The 19,665-nt window shown below is 53.9% G+C and overlaps 6 protein-coding genes across 6 annotated transcripts; 3 read left to right on the top strand and 3 right to left on the bottom strand.

Moving 5' to 3' along the window:
• Window positions 1–1,090: 1,090 nt before the first annotated feature.
• Window positions 1,091–2,833, top strand: PSV08DRAFT_353703 (uncharacterized protein; the record flags this gene model as incomplete). The annotated part of the gene is made up of 4 exons (XM_014227515.2): window positions 1,091–1,237; window positions 1,287–1,673; window positions 1,724–1,763; window positions 1,821–2,833. The coding sequence occupies 4 exons, from the start codon at window positions 1,091–1,093 to the stop codon at window positions 2,831–2,833; spliced, it is 1,587 nt and encodes a 528-aa protein (XP_014082990.2).
• A 1,600-nt stretch (window positions 2,834–4,433) lies between these two features.
• On the bottom strand, window positions 4,434–5,124 carry PSV08DRAFT_249394 (uncharacterized protein; the record flags this gene model as incomplete). The annotated part of the gene is made up of 2 exons (XM_014227516.2): window positions 4,434–4,904; window positions 4,963–5,124. The coding sequence occupies 2 exons, from the start codon at window positions 5,122–5,124 to the stop codon at window positions 4,434–4,436; spliced, it is 633 nt and encodes a 210-aa protein (XP_014082991.2).
• Window positions 5,125–6,238: 1,114 nt separating this feature from the next.
• Window positions 6,239–8,071, bottom strand: PSV08DRAFT_377922 (uncharacterized protein; the record flags this gene model as incomplete). Its single annotated transcript, XM_066093338.1, has 2 exons — window positions 7,423–8,071; window positions 6,239–7,021 (listed from the first exon to the last, which is right to left on the bottom strand). Exons 1-2 carry the CDS (start codon window positions 7,609–7,611, stop codon window positions 6,239–6,241), a joined length of 972 nt encoding a protein of 323 aa, XP_065948845.1. The 5' UTR covers window positions 7,612–8,071.
• PSV08DRAFT_7273 (uncharacterized protein) lies at window positions 8,072–9,990 on the top strand. Its single transcript, XM_014227519.2, has one exon. It carries the CDS (start codon window positions 8,164–8,166, stop codon window positions 9,856–9,858), a length of 1,695 nt encoding a protein of 564 aa, XP_014082994.1. The 5' UTR covers window positions 8,072–8,163; the 3' UTR covers window positions 9,859–9,990.
• Window positions 9,991–10,933: 943 nt separating this feature from the next.
• On the top strand, window positions 10,934–11,996 carry PSV08DRAFT_206411 (kinase-like domain-containing protein; the record flags this gene model as incomplete). Its single annotated transcript, XM_014227520.1, has 2 exons — window positions 10,934–11,342; window positions 11,388–11,996. 2 exons carry the CDS (start codon window positions 10,934–10,936, stop codon window positions 11,801–11,803), a joined length of 825 nt encoding a protein of 274 aa, XP_014082995.1. The 3' UTR covers window positions 11,804–11,996.
• A 55-nt stretch (window positions 11,997–12,051) lies between these two features.
• PSV08DRAFT_364021 (uncharacterized protein) lies at window positions 12,052–15,706 on the bottom strand (the record flags this gene model as incomplete). The annotated part of the gene is made up of 3 exons (XM_014227521.2): window positions 12,052–14,523; window positions 14,576–15,587; window positions 15,650–15,706. The coding sequence occupies 3 exons, from the start codon at window positions 15,704–15,706 to the stop codon at window positions 12,359–12,361; spliced, it is 3,234 nt and encodes a 1,077-aa protein (XP_014082996.2). The 3' UTR covers window positions 12,052–12,358.
• Between the last annotated feature and the right edge of the window lie 3,959 nt (window positions 15,707–19,665).

Below are 19,665 nucleotides of genomic sequence, written 5' to 3'. Positions count from 1 at the left end.
AGGTGAAAAGATCATGTACATAACGGTATATGGGTTATTCTATACACCAGGAACCCCTCGATCAGGTGTGAATAATTACATGTCGAGTGGATCTTGCATACCGCCAGGAACACAAGGTTTACAAAGTTACCTCATTGCATAAGTACTTATTAATGGTGCTCCGAGCGTTGCGCCGCGGATTCCGGGTCGGTGTAAATAGTAGTAGGGCCGTGCCGCGATTCTGCTGTGGGAGTTTATAGAACCCACACCAGGGAGCTACTTACTCCCTGCTACTACTACTACTACTACTACTACTACTTCCTTGACTCCACTTGTATTAGCCAAGCCAACGAATCTCCTATGACACTACCTCTACCTACCTCCTGTTGGAAACAATTCCATCACAACGCCAATGTATTCGCATCTCCGAGTTCTCTTTCAGCTTACGTTATAGTAGGCCCGATGCCCAACCCTTATTATTCTGTCATCACTTGAATATTGTTCGCGTTAGGGCTGACCATGCGGGTCTAATTTTAAACCATTCAAGATCGGAGAGTGAACAATGAGAGGCTCACCGATTTCTACGAGAATGAGTCCGGGTCAGAACGGAAGTATGAACAAGCTTTCAGACTCGCGGCAACAGGTGGATGTAAACTTCGAATCAAATGCTTGTTGGCGTTTCTTGCTCCCGGATACGAAGAGATTACCAGGTCTGCGGGCACCTTGGCCACTGGAGCATGACGGCAGAACAACCGGCTACCTACGTCTCCTTACCTTGGGCCATAGAAGTGTACCAATCTAGGGCTAGCTGGATGTGAGACTGACCGGTTTAATTTACCTTTCAGGTTGATTTGTTATACTACCCAATCAAACAACGTCCTCCGAGCATCTGCAAAAGCTTGTTCCCGAGATTTACCATCAGGTGATTTCACTAGAGCTATACTCTAGAAAGCATTAAAAGGGTGGTAATTTTCCAATATTTCAAGGACGTTGCAGAATTTCCCTTGTTGCCCCACAGTTTCCTGTGCCATCCTGCACGTTGTTTGGCCTTATCGCATTAGTGTCGTTTTGTTTACTCGTCAGGTTTAGCTTTAGCGCGCGTGTTGCAAGTATGAAGTCAATTGTTTCAGTTGCCGCTCTGGTGGCACTGGCGTTGGCCGATGACAAGTTTATAACGGTACCAGTCAATGACGGCAATACCAATTCTTCTGGTACGCCAGATATTGGAGCCAACACATTTAATCCCTGCTATCTAGCAGTAGGTAACACTAGCCGGTTGTTGTTGGGCTACGCTAACTGCTCACAAGTGCGGTACACTGAGGGGAGACTACGGCAAAGACAAGGTCCTCTACCCGCTTGACGATGCTTACAAGAGCTTCATCCAATCGTACTGGGCTGCTCAGCAGAGTAGCTTCTCACCGGGATGTGTCTTCAAGCCTGATACAGCCCAAGATGTATCCGCTGCTCTCCTCATTGCCAGGCGTGCGGGTTGTCCAATTGCTACTAAGAGCGGTGGACATTCGGTAGTGCCAGGAGCGTCCAACATTCAAAATGGCATTACCATCAGTCTTGAGAGGTTGAACAAGACGACAGTCTCCGCTGATAAGAAGAGTGTCGTATTGGAGCCCGGCCAGACATGGGTCCAAGTGTACTCTAAGCTGGAAAAGGAGAACATTCAAGTCCTTGGTGCTCGTGTAAGACATACTCCATGAAGGTGAATCATACTCTGCTAACTGTCACGTAGTTTGGTGCCGTTGGTGTTGGAGGCTTTACTCTTGGTGGAGGTAGGGATTTACAGTACAGTAGCACAATTTTCAACATGAGCTAATATGCAACCTTAGGCCTCTCCTACTACTCGAGCCAGTACGGTCTTGCGTGCGACAATGTCATTTCGTATGAAGTGGTTATAGCGAGCGGCGAGATCATCAACGTCAGCAAGACTTCGTATCCCGACCTCTTCTGGGCTCTTCGAGGCGGCGGCAGTAATTTTGGTATCGTGACCAAATTCACTGTAGCTGCTTTCCAGGCGAATCCACTCCTGTTTGGAGGCTCACGAATCTACACCGAGGAAGCCTTCCCTGCCCTTATCAAAGCTTTCTACAGCGTTAGCACCAACTTGGCAAAAGACCCAAAGGCATTTCAAGGCCTATCATTTGGTTATGGCGGAGCTCAGCTTGGCAACGCAGCACAACTTGATCTGGCCTACACTGAACCAAACCCCAACGCCCCTATCCTCGCCCAGTACAATGCAATCGACAGCAAGAGCATTGTCCAGAGCAGCGGACAAAACGCGACGCTTGCCGCGCTCTCAACGACAAACAGTGATCCGGACGGGCTCCGTCAAGGATCCCTGACCTGGACCTTCAAGCTGGACCAAAACCTCATCAGCACCATCAAGGACATTTTCTTCGAAGAGGTCGCCAGCATCGCCAACTCCACCGCCAAAAGCCCGTCGATATCCTTCCAGGACCTCTCCGCCACACTCATCCAAAAGACGACTTCCAATGGCGGTAACCCGCTCGGCCTGGACCCGGCCGACGGCCCTCTAACCATTGCTCTCATGAACCTAAGCTGGTCCGACGCCGCCGACGACGAGCGCATTGAAGCGTTTGCATTGAGAGTCAAGCGCCGCGCCTCTGCTGCCGCACTCGCCGCTGGAAAGGCTACAGACTACATTTACATGAACTATGCTGGCCCCACGCAAGATGTTATCGCCAGCTATGGTGCGGAGAATAAGGCGAGGTTGCTGGAGATTGCGAGCAAGTATGATCCGACTGGTGTGTTTCAGACAAGGGAGCCTGGAGGCTTCAAGTTGGAGGGGGCGCCGAGTGATAAGAACAAACAGATTAACTAGGCCCTGATGACGCGTGGTGACCAAGGACGTCACGTGAGAGGGTTGGGTTAGGGGTGGTGTAGTTATTCTAAAAAAGATAAAAGTTAATTATCAAATAACTTGATCCTTCCTCCAGATTCAATCTCATTGTCACGTACGTATTGATATCAACATCTGCGACTTGGAAAATCCAACAATGGTCCAATGCGTATCAACAACGAACAAACAGAGCTCCTCACTCAGTTACGATGACTGACGACAAGAGTGCAGATGTTGTATTGATATATGTGTTTACCTGCTAACAAACAACACCGTCTAAGCATTATTACCGCCCCTCTATTAAACCCCCCCAAGAAACAGCAATGGGAGAAGAATTTCCCAAATAGTCCAACGCCGCAGCTATTCAGAAAGACTGTAAGCAAAGCGATAATCGAATAAATCGCTTGAAAAAAAAAGGGACAAGAAAATCCATCTTGCAAGGCATACAAAAAGAAAAAAAACCCCACTCTTCTACTTACACCTCCAAACAAATTTTTTTTTTAAAATTTTCTTTGCTAGTAAACCAACTACCATCCGACATTCATACTCTTGTAATTCTCTCACATCCGGCTTACTTCTTTCTCTCTCTCTCACACACACACAGCCTTGATTTCAGAAATCCCACATCCATCCAATATTTTCTGTTACCCCCCAAACGACGATCCTGCGTCAAACTATAAATCCCCCACCCCCCGGATTACTTCGCCTAATGCATGTGTTAGTTGCGTAATGGAAGCGAGGAAGAAAGAGAGAAAGAGGGAAAGAAAGAAAGACACGTACAATCACATAACGGCACATCCCGGGCCTATCATGGGATTCCGCTGTAACTCGTACACGCCGGGGTGCGGGGCGGGGGTGCGGGGGCGGGGGGAGGGAGGGTGCGAGGTGCGGGTGAGGGGTTTGATGGTCGTGGTTGTGGTGGTGTGTAGGATGGTGAAGAAGTAGAGGAAGAGGTGGGTTGGCATTTTTGAGTTATGAAAGGAGGAATGCGCAAGTGGTCAAGTTGAGTTTTTTTTTTTTGAAGAGATTGATGGTGGGATTTTTTTTTTGGTTCGGACCAGCCGGTGGGTTGAGCAGTAAAAGGGTGGGGGATTTTTTTTTTCCGGATTGATTTGGTTGAGGGAGGTGGGTGAGGGTTGGAGGTAGATATAGGTATGGCGGTTGTATGCGTATGCTAATGCTAGGTATTGTTCTGCTTACCATTGTTGTATCTGTGGGTGAAATCGTGGTGGAAGTGAGAGTGTTGTTGTTTTTTTTTTCTTCAGATGGGTGAGCAGGAGTGATGGTAGTATTGTTCCTAACTCGCAGACCACAAGTCAACCGTCTTCGAACTTGTTTAGCTTGGACGGGGGGAAAAGAAGGGTCACGTTGTTCACTGTAAGAAACTCAAGCACCTGATTTTTTAACGAAAGTGTGTGTCATTGCTAACTTGTGTGTTATCTGAGAATTATAATTATCCTTTGTGTATTAAACGTCCCGCGTATACAACCCAATCTATTAACCTAGTCATTACTCCCAGATATTACCCATATATCATAGCCTTTTTTTTTTAATTACGTCCGTCAAAGTTCATTACAAAACACTAGTTTCCTTTGAGACCTCCGAGGAGACCCGCAAGACCAGCCTTGGCACCACCGGCCTTCTTGCCCTTACCCTTTGCGGCATCACCAGCCTTGGCACCGAGGACATTCTTGGGGTTGGTTCCAGCGTTGCTGTTGATCACCTGGCCGCCGTTGACTCCACCGTTTGGGGGGATGTTGTTTCTTGCCTGTGCAGCGGCGTTTTGGTATTGGGTAACGGCAGCAGCGTTGGGGGGGTTGATAACCATGACCATGCCTTGCTGGCAGTGCTGGGCCTGGGGGCAGTAGACGTAGATGGGCTGGTTGTCGGTAATGGGAACCATGAACATGGGGGTGTTGCCGGCCTGGCGACGGCCGTTGGCGGGGTTGGGGCTGCCCTTGGGGTTACCCGGGATGGGCTGGAAGTCGGAGAAGAGGGCGTTGGGTCCGGGTTGACAGGGCTGGTTTGCTGTCGAGGAGGCCACACTGTGGTTCTGTGAGAGTAAGAGTTAGCGTCTGAACAGGCAAAGAACAAAGCCCTGATGGAGGTACCTGAGCGACAAAGTTGAATGCGACTGTGTCTCCGGGTTGAGCCGTAACCGAGTTTGGTGTGAACTGAAACTTGTTGTTGGCAGCGACCGTGACCATCATTGTCGCGGCGGAGGCTGTCAAGCTCTGGGCAAGAGCTGCACATAGGATGGTAGAGAAGCGCATGATGAAGATGTTTATTTGTGGTATTAGACAAATTATAGTCTAGGGTATGTGGTGAAGAGTATGTGTGGTAATGGTGGTATATGTAAAGAAGAAGTGACCTGCAAATCTGGCTGAATCATGTTACAGCATCAGGAAGATACATATATACTCCTGAATTTGGGTATGCCTAAGAGCCTGACTTTGTATGTTTTCCTAGTGTACCTCAGGAGAAACGGAACATGAAGCGATTGTGAAGGTGCTTCTAACTCGGGTTACGAAGCTATTGGCCATATCACAGTCATAATTGCGTGGTGTTGGTGCTGTCAGATGTTTCGTTTGGAGTCTCATGCCAAGTCCTAAACATGGAGAAACGCTTCGTGGGGTGAGATGGCAAAGGCGAATGGATGCCTTTGTGAGAGAGTGTAGGCAAACAGTAAGAGAAACGAGGCAAACAGACGCATCTCTTGTTTTGTGCGTTGCAGACGGGATGGGCTGATGGGTTAGCAGACATTGTCGGGTTGCAGGTCATGGATTCGAGGCAGGTAGTGGGCAAGCTGAGCATGTTCGTCTTGCGGGTGCATATTGTGAGCTCGAGGCACAGAGATGGTGTGGATGATGATGTCGGCAGCGAAAGGCAAGTGCAAGCGGAAGAAGAAAAGAGGCAGTCACGTGAAGGGCCTTGCAAACCACATGCTCGGTGCAGCCGATGGCAGGGATGCAGGCTCGCAGGACAAAGTAGCCGAGAGGGTTCGAAACAAGTAGGTCGGTGGCACCAGAGCGTCAGCAATCTGGATCGGCAATCTGGGTGAAACCGACTTGGAGACGCGGGAGCGAGGTGAAGCACGAGGTGTGTATGGGAAGGGGAGGGCCGGTGGTGGTGTGGTGTATATATGAATCGGCCATGGCCACGGCCTTGTGCCTTGGGGGAAGGCAGCTTTACTTGACGCGAGCACACATGGACAGTGCCGGAATCGGCAGCTCGGCCCCACCGTGCGTGGCCGTGCTGGCCCGATTGAGGCAACGGAGCAAAGGGAGCATGATTTCTTTTTCCATCGACAAGGCCCAAGTCAGAGGGCAGCGAGGCATGTTAGTGTTTGCCCTAGGCGGCTCGGGGTCCAGTAGCGCTTAGCGCAGCTTACCGGACGGAAGAGGCGCGGTGGCCAGCAGGCGAGACGGGACTTGGCCGAGTGACCAAGGCCGTTGGACAGGTGTTGTCGCGCGTGAAGGCAGCGCAGGCGCCGGCCGGGCGCCAGCCGCGTCGAAGCCACGAGGAGAGGGTAAGTATGGAGCGGCGGCAGAGGAGGACGAGCATGTTCTGGTGGGAGGGGGCTTGGCAGGTCCGTCTGCAGTCTGCAGGGCAGCGCAGGCGGTGCCGAGATGAGGGAGCGGTGCACGGGCCGGGCGAGTTGAGACGGAGCGACAGTTTCAGGCCCGCTTGAGCACCACGCGGCTCGAGAAAAGGACCGCCAGTGTGAGGAAGCGAGGGTTTGTTGGCCACGCACGAGCAAAAGCGAACTGAATGCGAGCCAGGCACATGCACACGCAGCGGCAGGCGGGTGGGCACATCTGCGCTGGCGGTGCATGGCGCGCGGGCGACGTGTGCTGGAGAGACGCGTGCTGGAGGGGAGACGCATGCGCTGGACGCGAGCGAGGTCGAGTGGGGAGTGGGCAGTGGGCAGTGGGCAGTGGGCAGTGGGCAGTGGTGAATGGCCGGGCAAGTATATTTAGACGGGGGGTTGCTGGGTGGCTGAGGAGCGGCCGTCGTGGCCTTCGGGGCTGGCCAGTAGCGGCGCGACTTGGCGTGGCCGCCGTTGGCGACTGCTGCCTCGCTGCCAATGACTGGCCCAGAGCCCGTCAATACACGCCGTCTGGTCCAGCGGTGCGCGCGTTGCGGTGAGGGCCGTGGGCCATGCTGCTGCTATGGTGGTCGTCACCGTCATGGGCATGGGTACGGTACTCAGTAAGCCTCTGCTGGCCTGCTCGATGGGTGCGAGCTAAGATTGGCCGGGTCACCAGCATCATGGCGACGGGCCGTGGGCCATGGATGAAACCTCGCGCGCACTCGAGACTCGCAGGCCCATGTGCTATGCCGGCAAGCATAAGTAACATGCCCACACGCACGCAGGAACGGTCGCTCCTCCGTGATTGCGCATCAGAACCCAGCGTTTCAAAGTCTGCAGTCTGCATCCAGCGTCTGGCTGGGTGGCCAGGGGGCCTGCTTTGGGCCTAGCCCGATGCAGGGTCGCTGCTGCTGAGCTGCTGAGCTGCTAACCCGCCCTGTCGCCCGCCCACGCCCCGTCACCTTATAGCGCCGCCCACAGTCCCCACCGCCCGTCTCGCCCTCTCTCTCTTCTCCCTCCTCTCGCTGTGCCCGTCACTTTTCTCTTCCTCGCCCCCTCCTCCATTCCGCCATCTCGCCCTTTCCTCTTCCATCTCTCTCTTCCTCTTCCGCTCTCTTCCACCACCCTCCCCTCGCTCTCTTCTGCCGCCCATCCGCCGCTTCTGCATCTTCTACCTGTTCCGCTTCTTTGGACCAGCTTACCCTCCGCCTAATCTGCCTTTTTGTGTGTGTGAGAGCGCGCCAGTCCCGTCGCTCCCCACCATCCTCCAAAAAAAAAAAGAGAACCCGCCCGTCGACGCATCATCCTCAGCTTGCCTGCCCACTGATCCCGTCACGGCTTGTTCGTGTCTTCACCTTCATCTACCAAAAAAAACGAGAGAGCTCCCGTCGCCGCATCCCCTGCAGCTTTTGTGCCCTAGGCCCACCCCGCCTGCCCGCCGCACCCACGCAGCGACCACAGCCTTTGTTAATAGCTCCAACTGCATTGCCCATCGGCCGGTTTTCGATTCCAACCTCTACCTTACACAACTTCTGATCAGTCCGATCCTTAATCCCGTAATCGCCAGCCCCTTCGCCCGTCCGCCCACCGTCGACTGTCGAGCTCGTCTGCATCATCTTCGATTCTGTATCCTTTCTCGTGTGCTCCTTGCATACGCTTCCCAACACCCCCCAACTTGCAGCCTTACCCTTTGTTCGGAACCTCTTTTTAGACCACCAAAATGAGCATGGACGCTGGCGGTCTTGCTCAAATGACGTACAACAACCAAAACAACAACTTCCAATCCCAGGCCGGATTTGGCGGCCCTACCGCCAGCTTTGCCTCGCGCGGAAAGGGCGCTCAGCTTAAGCGTCTCAGCGTTGCTTCGCCTCCAAAGGTCGCTTCCATTGCCGAGGACTCGATTGCTACCCCCCGCACCAGCCGCTCCCACCTTTTGGCTGGCCTTCGCACTGCGCCCAAGACGCCTACCTCTGCTCAGCCTCCTGCTTCAGCGCCCTATTCCCAGGCACAGCACAACCTTGGTGCCAACACTGTTGCTGCTAACAACAACAACAACAACAACAACAACCGTATGCCCAGGCAGCAGCAGTACAACGGCGCCAACCAGGGTGTTCCCCAGACGGCCATCGGCTCCGGCTTCCGCGGCGTCAACCAGTTCCAGCAGCAGCAGCAGCAACAGCAGCCAGACTACTACAACCAGGTCCTGGCCCCTCCTTCTTTCGAGTTTGACGATGGCGAAATGGACCCCAACGTTGCTGCCCAACTCTTGGCTACCGAAATGTACCTTGCCCAGAGGCAGCAGCAGCTCCAGCAGCAACTGCTTGCTCTAACCACGCAGCAGTTTGGCAGCATGAACATGTCCGGAGGCCATGGCTACCCCAACACGCCATACACTCCCCAGATGAACGCCTATGGCCAGCAGTTTGGCAACACCGCTGCTATCCAGGAGACGAACCAGCCTGGTGTCTACCTCGTTTTCAACCAGATGACCGGCCAGTACCAGTATGTCGTCGACCCGAGCTACCAGCAGGACAATGGCGCCATCCAGGCTCTCAACGCCATGGCTGGTATGTCCAACTCCCCGCCTCCGCCAACCCCGCGCTTTGCCGGATCGCCCCCCAAGGTTGACACCCCTGTCCTTCATGTGTCGCCTCCCAACGAGAGCAATCCCAGCCCCTGGGCCACCCGCAGCACTTCGCCTCCCAAGAAGTCCAACACGCCTCCCCAGGACGTGGTTCCTCTTCCGCCGCCATCAGCCAATGCCTTCCGCCGCGGCCACAAGAAGAACCCTTCTACTCTTGCTGTTGACGCAAAGACGGAGGCTGCCGACGGTCCCCGCTCTGCACTTGCCCGTTCCGCTGGCTTCCCTGCTACCCCAATGACTGGCACTTTCGGTCCTGGTCAGGCACGTGCTGGAGAGCACCCTGTCCGCCAGCCCCGCAACCCTCCTTCGATTGAGGAGCTCAAGGAGCGCCCTACTACCAAGCACGAGGGTAGCAAGAACTTTGCCACCCGTCAACGCCGTCAGGCTGTGGGCAACCTTGTCCGCGCTGGCATTGGTCGCCGTGCTCACCGCACCAGCAGTGGAAGTGCCTCTCCGGACAGCGAGCACTTCCCTTCGTCTGACAACGACTCGGACAGTGTCCGCAGCGGAGGCAGTGGCAGCCTTTCCGGCAGGCCCAGCATTGGCAGCCTTCGCGCTGTAGCCAATGGCGCCATCGGTTCTGAGCGCAAGGCTTCCAAGGAGCGCTCTCGCGACAACTCCATCAACCGCACCTACACTGCCAACAGCGTTAGCAGTGATGATGGTGCCTCTGTTGGTGGCGGCCTTGTTGACATCCGCCCCGAGGAGCGCCGCGGTACGCCCAAGCTCATTCTCACTGGCACTGAGAAGCGCAAGAGCCCCGTCTACTAGGCAATTGACAAGAACCTTTCCGGGACTCTGCTCCCTTGTGCATATTACTGTCGCGCTTTACCAAACGTGCTTCTTCACGGCCCATGACGACTTTTTTTTTATTATCTTGCCCATTTGTTCTTATTGATTCCGTATCCCGGCCAAGGTCGAGCTTTTTTCATCTTTCCAACATCACGATTACCCTTCGTCTCTTTCCTCTTGGGAAGATCTTCTTTTGCCCAACCCTTTTTTTTGCTTCTCTCCTTTCGTGTTTATCGGACTGTTATGCGAATTGCTTTTACGAGCATGGTGGGCTCTGGCTTTTTGGGATTAGCGACTTGGTTTTTTATGCTTCACGGACAACGAACTCTATTGCCTGCGGCTAGAGATCATTGCACTCCTTGGGCACCCTTTTTTCTTTTTCTTGTGTTATCATTTACTTTTAGCAACATTGTCCGTTTTTTTTTTGATCGACTCAGGTCGCTGCTTTGTGGCTTATGGGTGGCAAGGTGAAAAAAACCAGAGATGAGTGAATTCAATGTAGAATGAGATTGTTCAATGCAATAGTCACTCGCTTACAAAGGAAGTTGTTGTCATTGCTTTGTGATGTGATGCTAGGACTGCACGTTCTTTCTGGTCGTGCTTTCCATCTGTGCCCTAGCGATCATGAAGTGCTGATCCCCGGGTACACCCTTTTACCTGTGCACTTGGGTTTGCCGAGTTGTGGGTTGACATGTCAGTCTAATTTCGGCACACCGGGCGAGGAGGGGGGGGAGGGGCGTTTAAACGGTTGATCGACGGTGTCAACTTCGCTTGGTGGTTTGCCAATTACAAGGGGGTGGAGATGAATCGAGCGATCGTGTAGGGCTGAGGCTGGGTGTGGTTTGGTTTATCACCAACGCGGGGCAGTTTACGCGCGACCCGCGACATCTCCAAAAAAAAATCACAACACCAACCCAGCGACACAACTATACCAATCGACTCGATATACTACAATTCCTACATACACACACATATATATCTATACAGACGAACGAAATCACCCCCCAAAAAAATCCGACACGCGTATACGACCACGAACCACGAACCCTTCACAATGGCCGAACCCCCCCTCGCACCCCCAATCTCCCCCCCACCAGCACCTCCAACCTCGCTCCCCCTCCACAACCCCCCACCACCCTTCGACGCCTCAACCCTGACGCCAATAACTCAAGGCGCGGAAGCGCTCCTCTACACCACGCCCTTCCTCCTCGCCTCCTCCCCCGCCATCCTCAAATACCGGCCGCCGAAAGCATACCGGCACCCGACGCTCGACCGGCGCCTGACACGGCAGCGGCTCCTAGCCGAAGCGCGGAGCCTGCTGCGGGTGAAGAAGGAAGGCATAAATGTCCCCGGGGTGCTGAGCGTGGATGCCGACCAAGGCTGGATGGTGCTTGAGTTTCTGGGGGGCGCGACGGTAAGGCGGGTGCTTGATGGGTGGGCGCGACGAGCCGAACAAGCGAAGCGTGAGACTGGAGCAGCAGCAGCAGCAGCAGCAGCAGTAGCAGCAGACGAACAAGACATGATTGACCTCATGGCACGCATAGGCCGCGAAATCGGTAAACTCCACGCCGTGGGGGTGTGTCATGGTGATTTGACGACGAGTAATATCATGGTTCGCTCCCCTTGTTCTTCCAACGATGATGATGAGGAGCAGGAAGAAGAAGACGAGGCAAAGAGGTTAATACGCCACGGCACCATTTACCTCATCGACTTTGGCCTCACTAGTGCGTCCATAGCCGACGAGGACAAGGCCGTCGATTTGTACGTCCTAGAGCGTGCGTTTAGCGCTACGCATCCTGCTGCAGAGCCGCTGTTCAATCAGGTCCTGAGCGCGTATGCGGAGACGGGGAAAGGAGCAAAGAGTGTGCTTAAGAGGTTGGAAGGCGTGAGGTTGAGGGGAAGGAAGAGGAGTATGCTTGGCTGAAATTAAATGCCCCAATCTTCTTCTGGTTCTTTTTTTTTTCTTCTTCTTTTCTCTTCAATCAAACTATCATCATGTCGTAATGACTGACATTGTTATGTATGTTTTGAAGGGAAAAAAAAAAGAAATCATGAAAAGTGTAGACTTTTGAAACATAGTTATCAACAAATGCTTTTGCGAATACAAAAACTTTGAATAAGGATTATAGTATTCACCTCAAGTACACACATTTGGGGGGTTTTTTTTTTAAAAAAAAAAAAGATAGGTAGCAGATTCAAAAAAAAAGCTATCCAGGTCAAATAACAACCACCAAATAGACTACCAACTGAACTGTAATGAAAAAAATGAAATCGTGACCGTCAGGGCCGAGGCCGCTCCCACAAGGCATAAAAAATATACATGTGCAACCCTGTTTGCAAACGCCATTTGGGGAACAAGATACATATCCCTTCTCGTGCAACAACTAGTTGGCCCAAAACGCCCGGTTTTACCCTATCCCTATGGCAAACAAGAAAAGAAAAAAAAAGAGAAAAAAAAAAGACCATCACCATTCAAGCACTAGTCGTCCTTGACACTAGCACTTGCATATCCATCATCCACATCCGATGACTCCTCCTTCTTCTTCTTTTCCTTCTTGGTCCCCTCCTGCTCCACCACCTTGTCCTCCTCAAGCCCAACAAGATTCTTGGTTACGTCAACATAGTTGTTGACAATCTTTGCCCTGACCTTGTTCGACACACCGCTCCTCTTGCCAGTCTCGTGACCAATCCACATGCGGAGAGAAGTGGCAATCCTTTCTAAGCCCCGGCTAGTGTCAGCCTTGAGATCATCGTCGGCCATGAACTGTGTGAGCACCTTGTGGGCGGCGACAAAGCTGAGGAGTGTCGTCGTGGGCTCGGGCAGGAAGGTATTGTTGACGACGAAAACAGCGCGACGACGTGCCTCGGGAGTGGAAAATGTAGATAGCGAAATGCATTTAGCGAGAGTGAGGGCCTTGCGCACATCGGGTGCTACAAAGCCGTTGCCGACAATGTTGATGAATCCGGAATCGGCGGCCTTGGGTGTGGATGGGAGGGCCTCGAGAGCTGCAGCGATGCGTTCATTGCGACCCTCATCAAGCACGACTGCTTGAGCGACAAGGGCACGAAGCTGAGCTTGCGAGTTGGGAGGTGCAGCTCGGTAGGCAAGGTCAAGATCTGCGACAACGTTGGCCTTTGGAGTGCAGTTCTTGGTACCAAGTATTGTGGCCAGTCCCTTGTTCAATACGAGGCTCGAGTACCAGGCGGCAAGCGCATCCAAAGGCGAGCAGATGGCAAAGTCTTCTACAACAGCATCCATGGACGTATCCACAGTCGTTTGCTCGGCGCTGGGCTTGTTCCAGGCAATGTTGTATGCACGCTGTACGACTGCAGGAACGAGGACATCGTCACACTCCTTCTCAATCAGTGCAGCAAGATGATCCGGCAATGGCTCGATGCCACTGTTCCTCTTGGATGCGTTTGCAGCGATGCGGTGCTCGCTTCGTGCCATGTTCCAGTAGCTGCGTGCCAACTTCGCGCTCAAGTCGTTCAGTGTCCACAGGGAGCTGTGACCGATGTTGCCAATCTCCCAAAGGACAATTCGGATATGCAAAGCCTTGAGCATCAGTCTTGCGGGAGTATCGGGTAGGGTTCCAGAGGCGATGAGTGTAAGGAGAAGTCGGCTCTTGCTAATCTCTGCGTCGCCACCGGTGAGTTGAGCATCTAGAGCAATTTCCCATGCCTTGAGACGTGCAGCTTCTTGTTCCCGGGTGGTTCCGGTGAGATATGCGTAGCCCTCCCAACCGATGATTCTGCGCATGCTGAGCTTGAGCGTCTTCAGGCCGAGTGCAGCGATTTCAAGAATAAAGTTGTGCTGCGGTACCCAGACAGTCTGGATGGCAGTGAGCCAGGCCTTTCGGCGCACCTCGACAGGTGAAGCGAGTGACGGTGCAGGCGACAAAAGAATGGATGGAGACTTCTTCTTGGGCTTCGACTTGAAGTCGAGCAGGGGAGCGACGAGGTAGAAGAAGGCGCCGAATACCAAGAGAAGCTTAGCCAGAGGAATCTGGGCTGACGAAGCACCGAGAGAGACGCGAGGAGCAAGAATGCTGACCAGGTTGATGGGCAGAGCGAACAAGCCCCGGCCCTCTGGCTCTTCTTGTGACTGTTCGCGCTCGACGAGTCCTTCGAGTATCATCAGGCCGGCGAGAGATCCAACCATGAGCTTGCCCATCATGGCACTGCTGCGTCGTCCGTTGACCATGGGTGGGCCGACGGCTGGGCGGCCGCCGTATCCTGTAGGGTAGGCATGTGCGTAATGTTGTTGTGGCGGCAGTCCGCGTTGAAGAGCGGCAATGTTGTCGGGGACAGGAATCATGCCTTGGGGCGGTCCAGACATGGATAGACCGTGTGTAGGCGTGAATGGGTCATCGTGATATCTGTCAGACGCGCCACCTGGGCCGTGTAGTGTTATGGGACCGGATATGGCCATCTTCTCATAGCTCTCTACCCGGCCTTTCATGGTATTCAGCTCATCCTGTAGACGCTTGTTGCGCTTCTCCAGGTGGCGGATATACTCGGTCGCTTTTGAGAGGACGGTGGCCTTGTTGAGCTTGTGTGCAGGAGTGAGACCTTCGAGATCCTCGGGGTCATCGTCCTCTTCGGTGCCGTTTGGCCGTGACATGACACGCAGACTCGGGACACCTGACGGGAAGATTAGCAAGTGTTTGAGAGGATGCGCTGGATGATGACCTACTATCGCGGAGCGCAGCAATCTTGTCGTTGAGGTTTGTCCGATATCGCTTCTCAATCATGTTGTGCGCAGTCTTCTTGGGTGGCGCGCCGCCCTTTTTGCTCGACGGCGCATCGTCGTCGGGCTCTTCAGAATCGGCCGATGACTTGCGCTTTCTCGAATTTGATGGGGCGGGTTCTGGTGATGAATGCGATGACGTTGAGCTTGATCGGCCGTTGTTCAGCGAGTTGGGGCTGTGGTGCAGACTGGGCGTGGAGTCAGGGGGCGGTGGTGCAGCATAGTTGGACTGTTGGTATTGTGAAGGCGAGAAGAGGTTGTTGTTGTCTGGTAATTGTTGTTGTTGTTGCTGCTGCTGCTGCTGCTGCTGTTGTTGTTGTTGTTGTTGTTGTTGTTGTTGTTGTTGTTGTTGTTGCCATTGCTGAGCCGAGTAGTATGCGTTTTGTTGTTGCATGTCGCTTGACAGTGGCGAGCTGAGGTCGGAGCCATTAAAGTCAAACGATAGCGGCACGTCAGCGCTCTGGCCAAAGGCAAAAGGAACGGCGTGGGATTGGGCAAACATGGGAGCGGTGGTGGGAGTGAGGGTGGATGGCAGTGATGGCGGCTGTGACTGAGGAAGGTGGGTGATATGGGGTGATGTTTGCTGGCGGGTCCTAGGGTATGCGGCGGGCCCCTGTGGGTTGACGGGCTTGGTGTCCACGTTCTGGGAGTCCTGAGACGGCTGGGCGGGGTTGTAGTGCATCCACTCGTTCCAGTCGGTCGTGTCGTCGGCGGCAGAAGCTGTGAGCGTCATGTCGTCGGCAGCAGTGGTGAGCCAAGGGCCGCGCATGGTGCCAAAGGGAAAGTCAGTGGAGAGCATGGGATCCTCCATGGTGGTGGTGGTGGTGGTGGTGGTGGTGGTGATGGCCGCCGACGTCGTCGTCGTGGGCGGGCTTGGGTCCTGGGTGGTTGGGGCAGAAGCAGTCGGCTCGGGCTTCGGCAGCAATCTGAAGTTGTCAAAGACGCAGTAGGGACCGACCTGGCAGCGCAGCGCATGTTAGCACAAAGGTTAGAAGTGGCTGCGCCCACGGCGTCACGCACGGCGATTCGTTCCAGCTCCAGCCCGTCATCGGGGCTGGCATAGGGGTCAGAAGCCATTGGGAGGGAGACTAAGGACCGTCTGCTGCGAAACTAAGGGACCGCAGGCGAGGACGACAGCAGGACACGAAAAGAGCAGAAAAACGATGGAGATAACGCACGAGGGCGTGTGCAACACAGCAGGTAGGAGGGAGCTCGGCCTTACCAGCAGCTACTTGGACGATCTCAAATCATGCCACTCTCTCGTTGCTCTCTCGCAGATGCTGCACAAGGCGAATGCGGGCGGTGGCGGCAGATCCGGCAGAGTGCGCTCGCTCTGCGACAGGTAAGGCAGGCTACGCACAAGCTGCACTCAGCTGCAGAGGCTGTGGGCTGCTGGGCGAATGGCGAATGGCACTCTGGCGTCGAGATGGCATGCAGCAATCGTGCTACGGCTCCGGGAGGGTCCAGATGGCTTGCGCGTAAGGGAGGATGTTGGAGTGGTTCGACAAGTCGTACGATGATGGACAGGCGACTAGGGGGGGCGCCCCGCGGCAATCGGCAGTGCAGTAGGTACGTACCAACACCAACCACCAAGCAGCCGTGTTGCCGCTCAACGTCGTCGGCTGCAGCGAGTGCGCATGCGAGTGCAGCGTGGATGCGTGGGTGCGTGGGTGCGTGGGTGCGTGTGTGTGCGTGTGTGTGTTGTCGACGGGCAGGGCAGCAGCAGCGGCAAGGCAAGGGCTGCGTCTGTTTCTCAGGCCGGCTCAGGGGAGCTGGCCCTTAAGTTTGTCACTGGCTGTGGTCGGCGGCGTGGTGGTCAGAGTTGAGGCTGGCGCTGTGCGAGCAAATCCCTGTCTCGGCGGCATGGCTCTCATCTAAGTAACCAGACACGACCGCCGCTGAGATGAGGCGTCATGCTTGTCCTGTCCATCTCGATAGCCGAGTCCTCTGCGCCCACAGACGCAGACTCGCCGCTGTCAACACCTGTCCACGCCCACACGTCGGCCGTCATGGCCACAGCAACAGCAACAGCGATGGCTGCGCTGACGTTTGGACGTGTGGCTGATGCAGCCCAGGCGCTGCCTCAGCCATGGTTCGCCCCAATGCGCTTTCTCCGCCCCGCCTCCTCCAGGCCCAGCACTCACATGTACATACTCCACGCCCTAATCACTCGACTGCTTTTTCGCGTTTCACCATCCACACCATATGGCCCTCTTACTCCCTCTCCCGCCCACCAAATACGACACTCGAACCCTGCGCTTGCTGACATGTCGTCAACTCGCTCTTCGTCGCCACCCACCATCCCCGCGCACTACACCACGGCGGTCCCATCTCCAGCCCGCTTTTGCTGGGAACATACTTCTTCGCAGCCCTCCGGCTCAATCGCAACCTGACTTTCCATCAATCAAACGTCACAATCTTGCGTCATCCCGTCTGCGCACCCACCCGTTCTCGCCGTAGTGAGGCCATGCACTGGTCTTTTTTTAGCCTCCCACACAAACCACCGCCCATCACATACGATTCTCTCAACTAACATTTTGCACCAAAAAATTTCCGCATCAGCGACGCAGACTTGGCATCGAGGCCAGGCCGCCAAAGACACAACCAAGCGGCCAAATGACATGCCAAATTACAAAGCAAACCCACATGAAACCACGACACAAACACCAAACCCGCCAGGTCTGCACCCTGTGCCCAGCACAAAGCACCACGCTTCATTTCGACTCTTTGCTCTCTGCTCGACCCTTGTGCTTCCATTATGCCTCAATGCCAGCACGGTGCTGGACTGTGAACAAGAACAAAATTGGGCTCTCGTAACAAGAGATGAGTCAACTAGGAACAACAGGGCAGAACCCCGAGTCGATTCGCATAGCCTCTGTTAGACAGATAGCAGGCTTGTCTACTGCCCAGGCAGCAAGCACATCCTACCACTGGAATCCATTTTCCTGTCGTGCTAACAGTGCATCTGTCACTGCTGTGTCTTGGCGGGAATCTTGTGCAACGTCCCCTAGTCTCTTGTGTGGCCGCAGTCTTCCCTGTTTCCTCAAGGAAATGAGCAAGGTAAGGGGGAAGAACAATGTAGACTCCATCTCAATGGTGCCTGCTGAGAAAATCTGTGATGGCTATTCCCCTTTTTGTGGAAAAATCACTTGTACCCCTGATCCAAACAAGAATCACTCAACTTACAAAAACACAAGCACAAAGCGCATCCACACATCACTCAAGGCCATAATGGTAGTGGTGCTCTGAGAAAGCGGTAAAGGACAGTGTCTCTGGTGTTGGTGATGACGCTATTGTCCTTGCTGTTGTTGCTGTAAAGACTCACCTGCCGAATGAACTGGTCCTGAAAGTGCATGGCGCTTTGCGTGCCGGTCAGAGTATACTTCCTGTCATCAAACACATTGTTTGTTCGGGTTTAACGTCCTATCTAAGGACCTCCCATGAGGCATGCGGACGGGCGAAGCGCAGGGCTTACGGTGTTGCAACACCACCTGGTTTCATCTGTTCGTGAGGTGTGTCTTCTAAATTGTTCTGTTTCCTATAGCAGCCGCTCCGCCGGTTGAGGAACCATTACAATTTCTACCTGCTGAGTGAAAGCCCTGATCAAACACATCGTCTCCTGTCCCGTGGCAGTCTTGAACTTATACAGCTGCAAGTCCTGCATCTGAACTGACACTTCACTACTGCTCATTGTAACCTTTCTCCGAGCTCAAGAAACACGGGAAACCACGGTTAGACTACCGTCACTTCCTCGTTCTCGTTCCCTCTCGCCTTCTCTCTCAGCCCGGGACAAAAAACCATAGACGCTCCATGCTATACTTGGTGCCTGAAACTATGAAACTGTGAAACCGCGGGACCCTGAGAACCCCCAAAAAGCAACCGCGAGAAAACGTTCCTTCCCTCAATTCACTGTTTGTCCACTCACTGCACCCTCTTTGTCATCAAGACCAACGATTTCGTCCTCAGATTTGACTCCTACAAAACCAGAACACAAAATCAGGGGAGCCCGTATTCGAGCCATGCTCCCCGAGTTGCCTTGCATACGTAAGAGAAAGATTCCCACACGTCAGCCGCGCAGTATCCCACAAAAAAACACGAGGCCATCACTCTCCACACCCTGTATGCCACGTACTCTCTCTTTCATGTGAAAACTGTGCGAGCCCCCTTGATGGCGGTATTTTCTTTCCCTTGTTCACTCCCCCAAAAAGGCTCACCGGAGAGAGAATGGGTGGGGGGGGGGGTGTAATTCATGACAGCAGAACACGAAGAAACCTAGTTTCTGCCTTCATGTCCCTGCCACGCCTGTTTCCCTCCCTGCCTCACCTCGTTACCTCCCCTCACACTTCCCCCGCTGTCATACCCGTCTTCCCCCTCCTCTCCGTTCGCTTCCTCGCTCTCCGTTCGCTTCCTCGTTCTCCGGCCACCGCCGCCGCATCCGGATGCCTAAAGGAGGTAGAGCCTAAAGGAAACGAGTGACATTCCCGGCCAAGCCCTAGTACCCACACACTGTCGCACAACACGTGGTTTCGACAGCCCTCCGGCCCCAGGCTAAATTGGCTAAAAAAAAGAGAGATACGAACGCCCAGCAGGCACCGGTCTTTTGCTAGTCCACGATAAGGGAAATGATAGAACACACACGGGGAGAATGAGGCGATGTAACTACATGTACAAAGATGGAGTCATCTGCACACACTGACACAGATGGTAGATAGAGCCCGTTTATTCAATAGTCCAAGCAGCAGCACAAGGTAATTAGTTAGGTAAACTAACTCGTTCTCACCCACTAAAAAGAATTAAAGTGAGGCTTGCTTACTCTTCATCCATCCCAACAAAGCAAACAAGCAGGCCAGAGGAGAAAGAAACGGCCCTTCTATGCGCTTACAAGCGTCAACCCTACACAACGCACGCTTACCCTGCGTCTCTCTCGTACGTTAATCTCACATCCACCTAACTGAACCTTTACAAGGTTTCTTAACCCTGGAGTGCGCGCAAAAAAAATTGCTTCTTCACACAAAACGAGAACGCCCAGACGGGAT

Source organism: Bipolaris maydis (genome assembly GCF_028858645.1).
Source record: "Bipolaris maydis strain C4 unplaced genomic scaffold PSV08scaffold_10, whole genome shotgun sequence".
Classification (NCBI taxonomy): domain Eukaryota; kingdom Fungi; phylum Ascomycota; class Dothideomycetes; order Pleosporales; family Pleosporaceae; genus Bipolaris; species Bipolaris maydis.
The sequence above is the reverse complement of the archived record's forward strand: the minus strand, read 5'-3'. Positions and strand labels throughout refer to the sequence as shown.

Excerpts from the sequence above, each read along its gene's own strand:
- PSV08DRAFT_7273 (XM_014227519.2), top strand. The coding sequence starts at position 8,164 with ATGAGCATGGACGCTGGCGGTCTTGCTCAAATGACGTACAACAACCAA.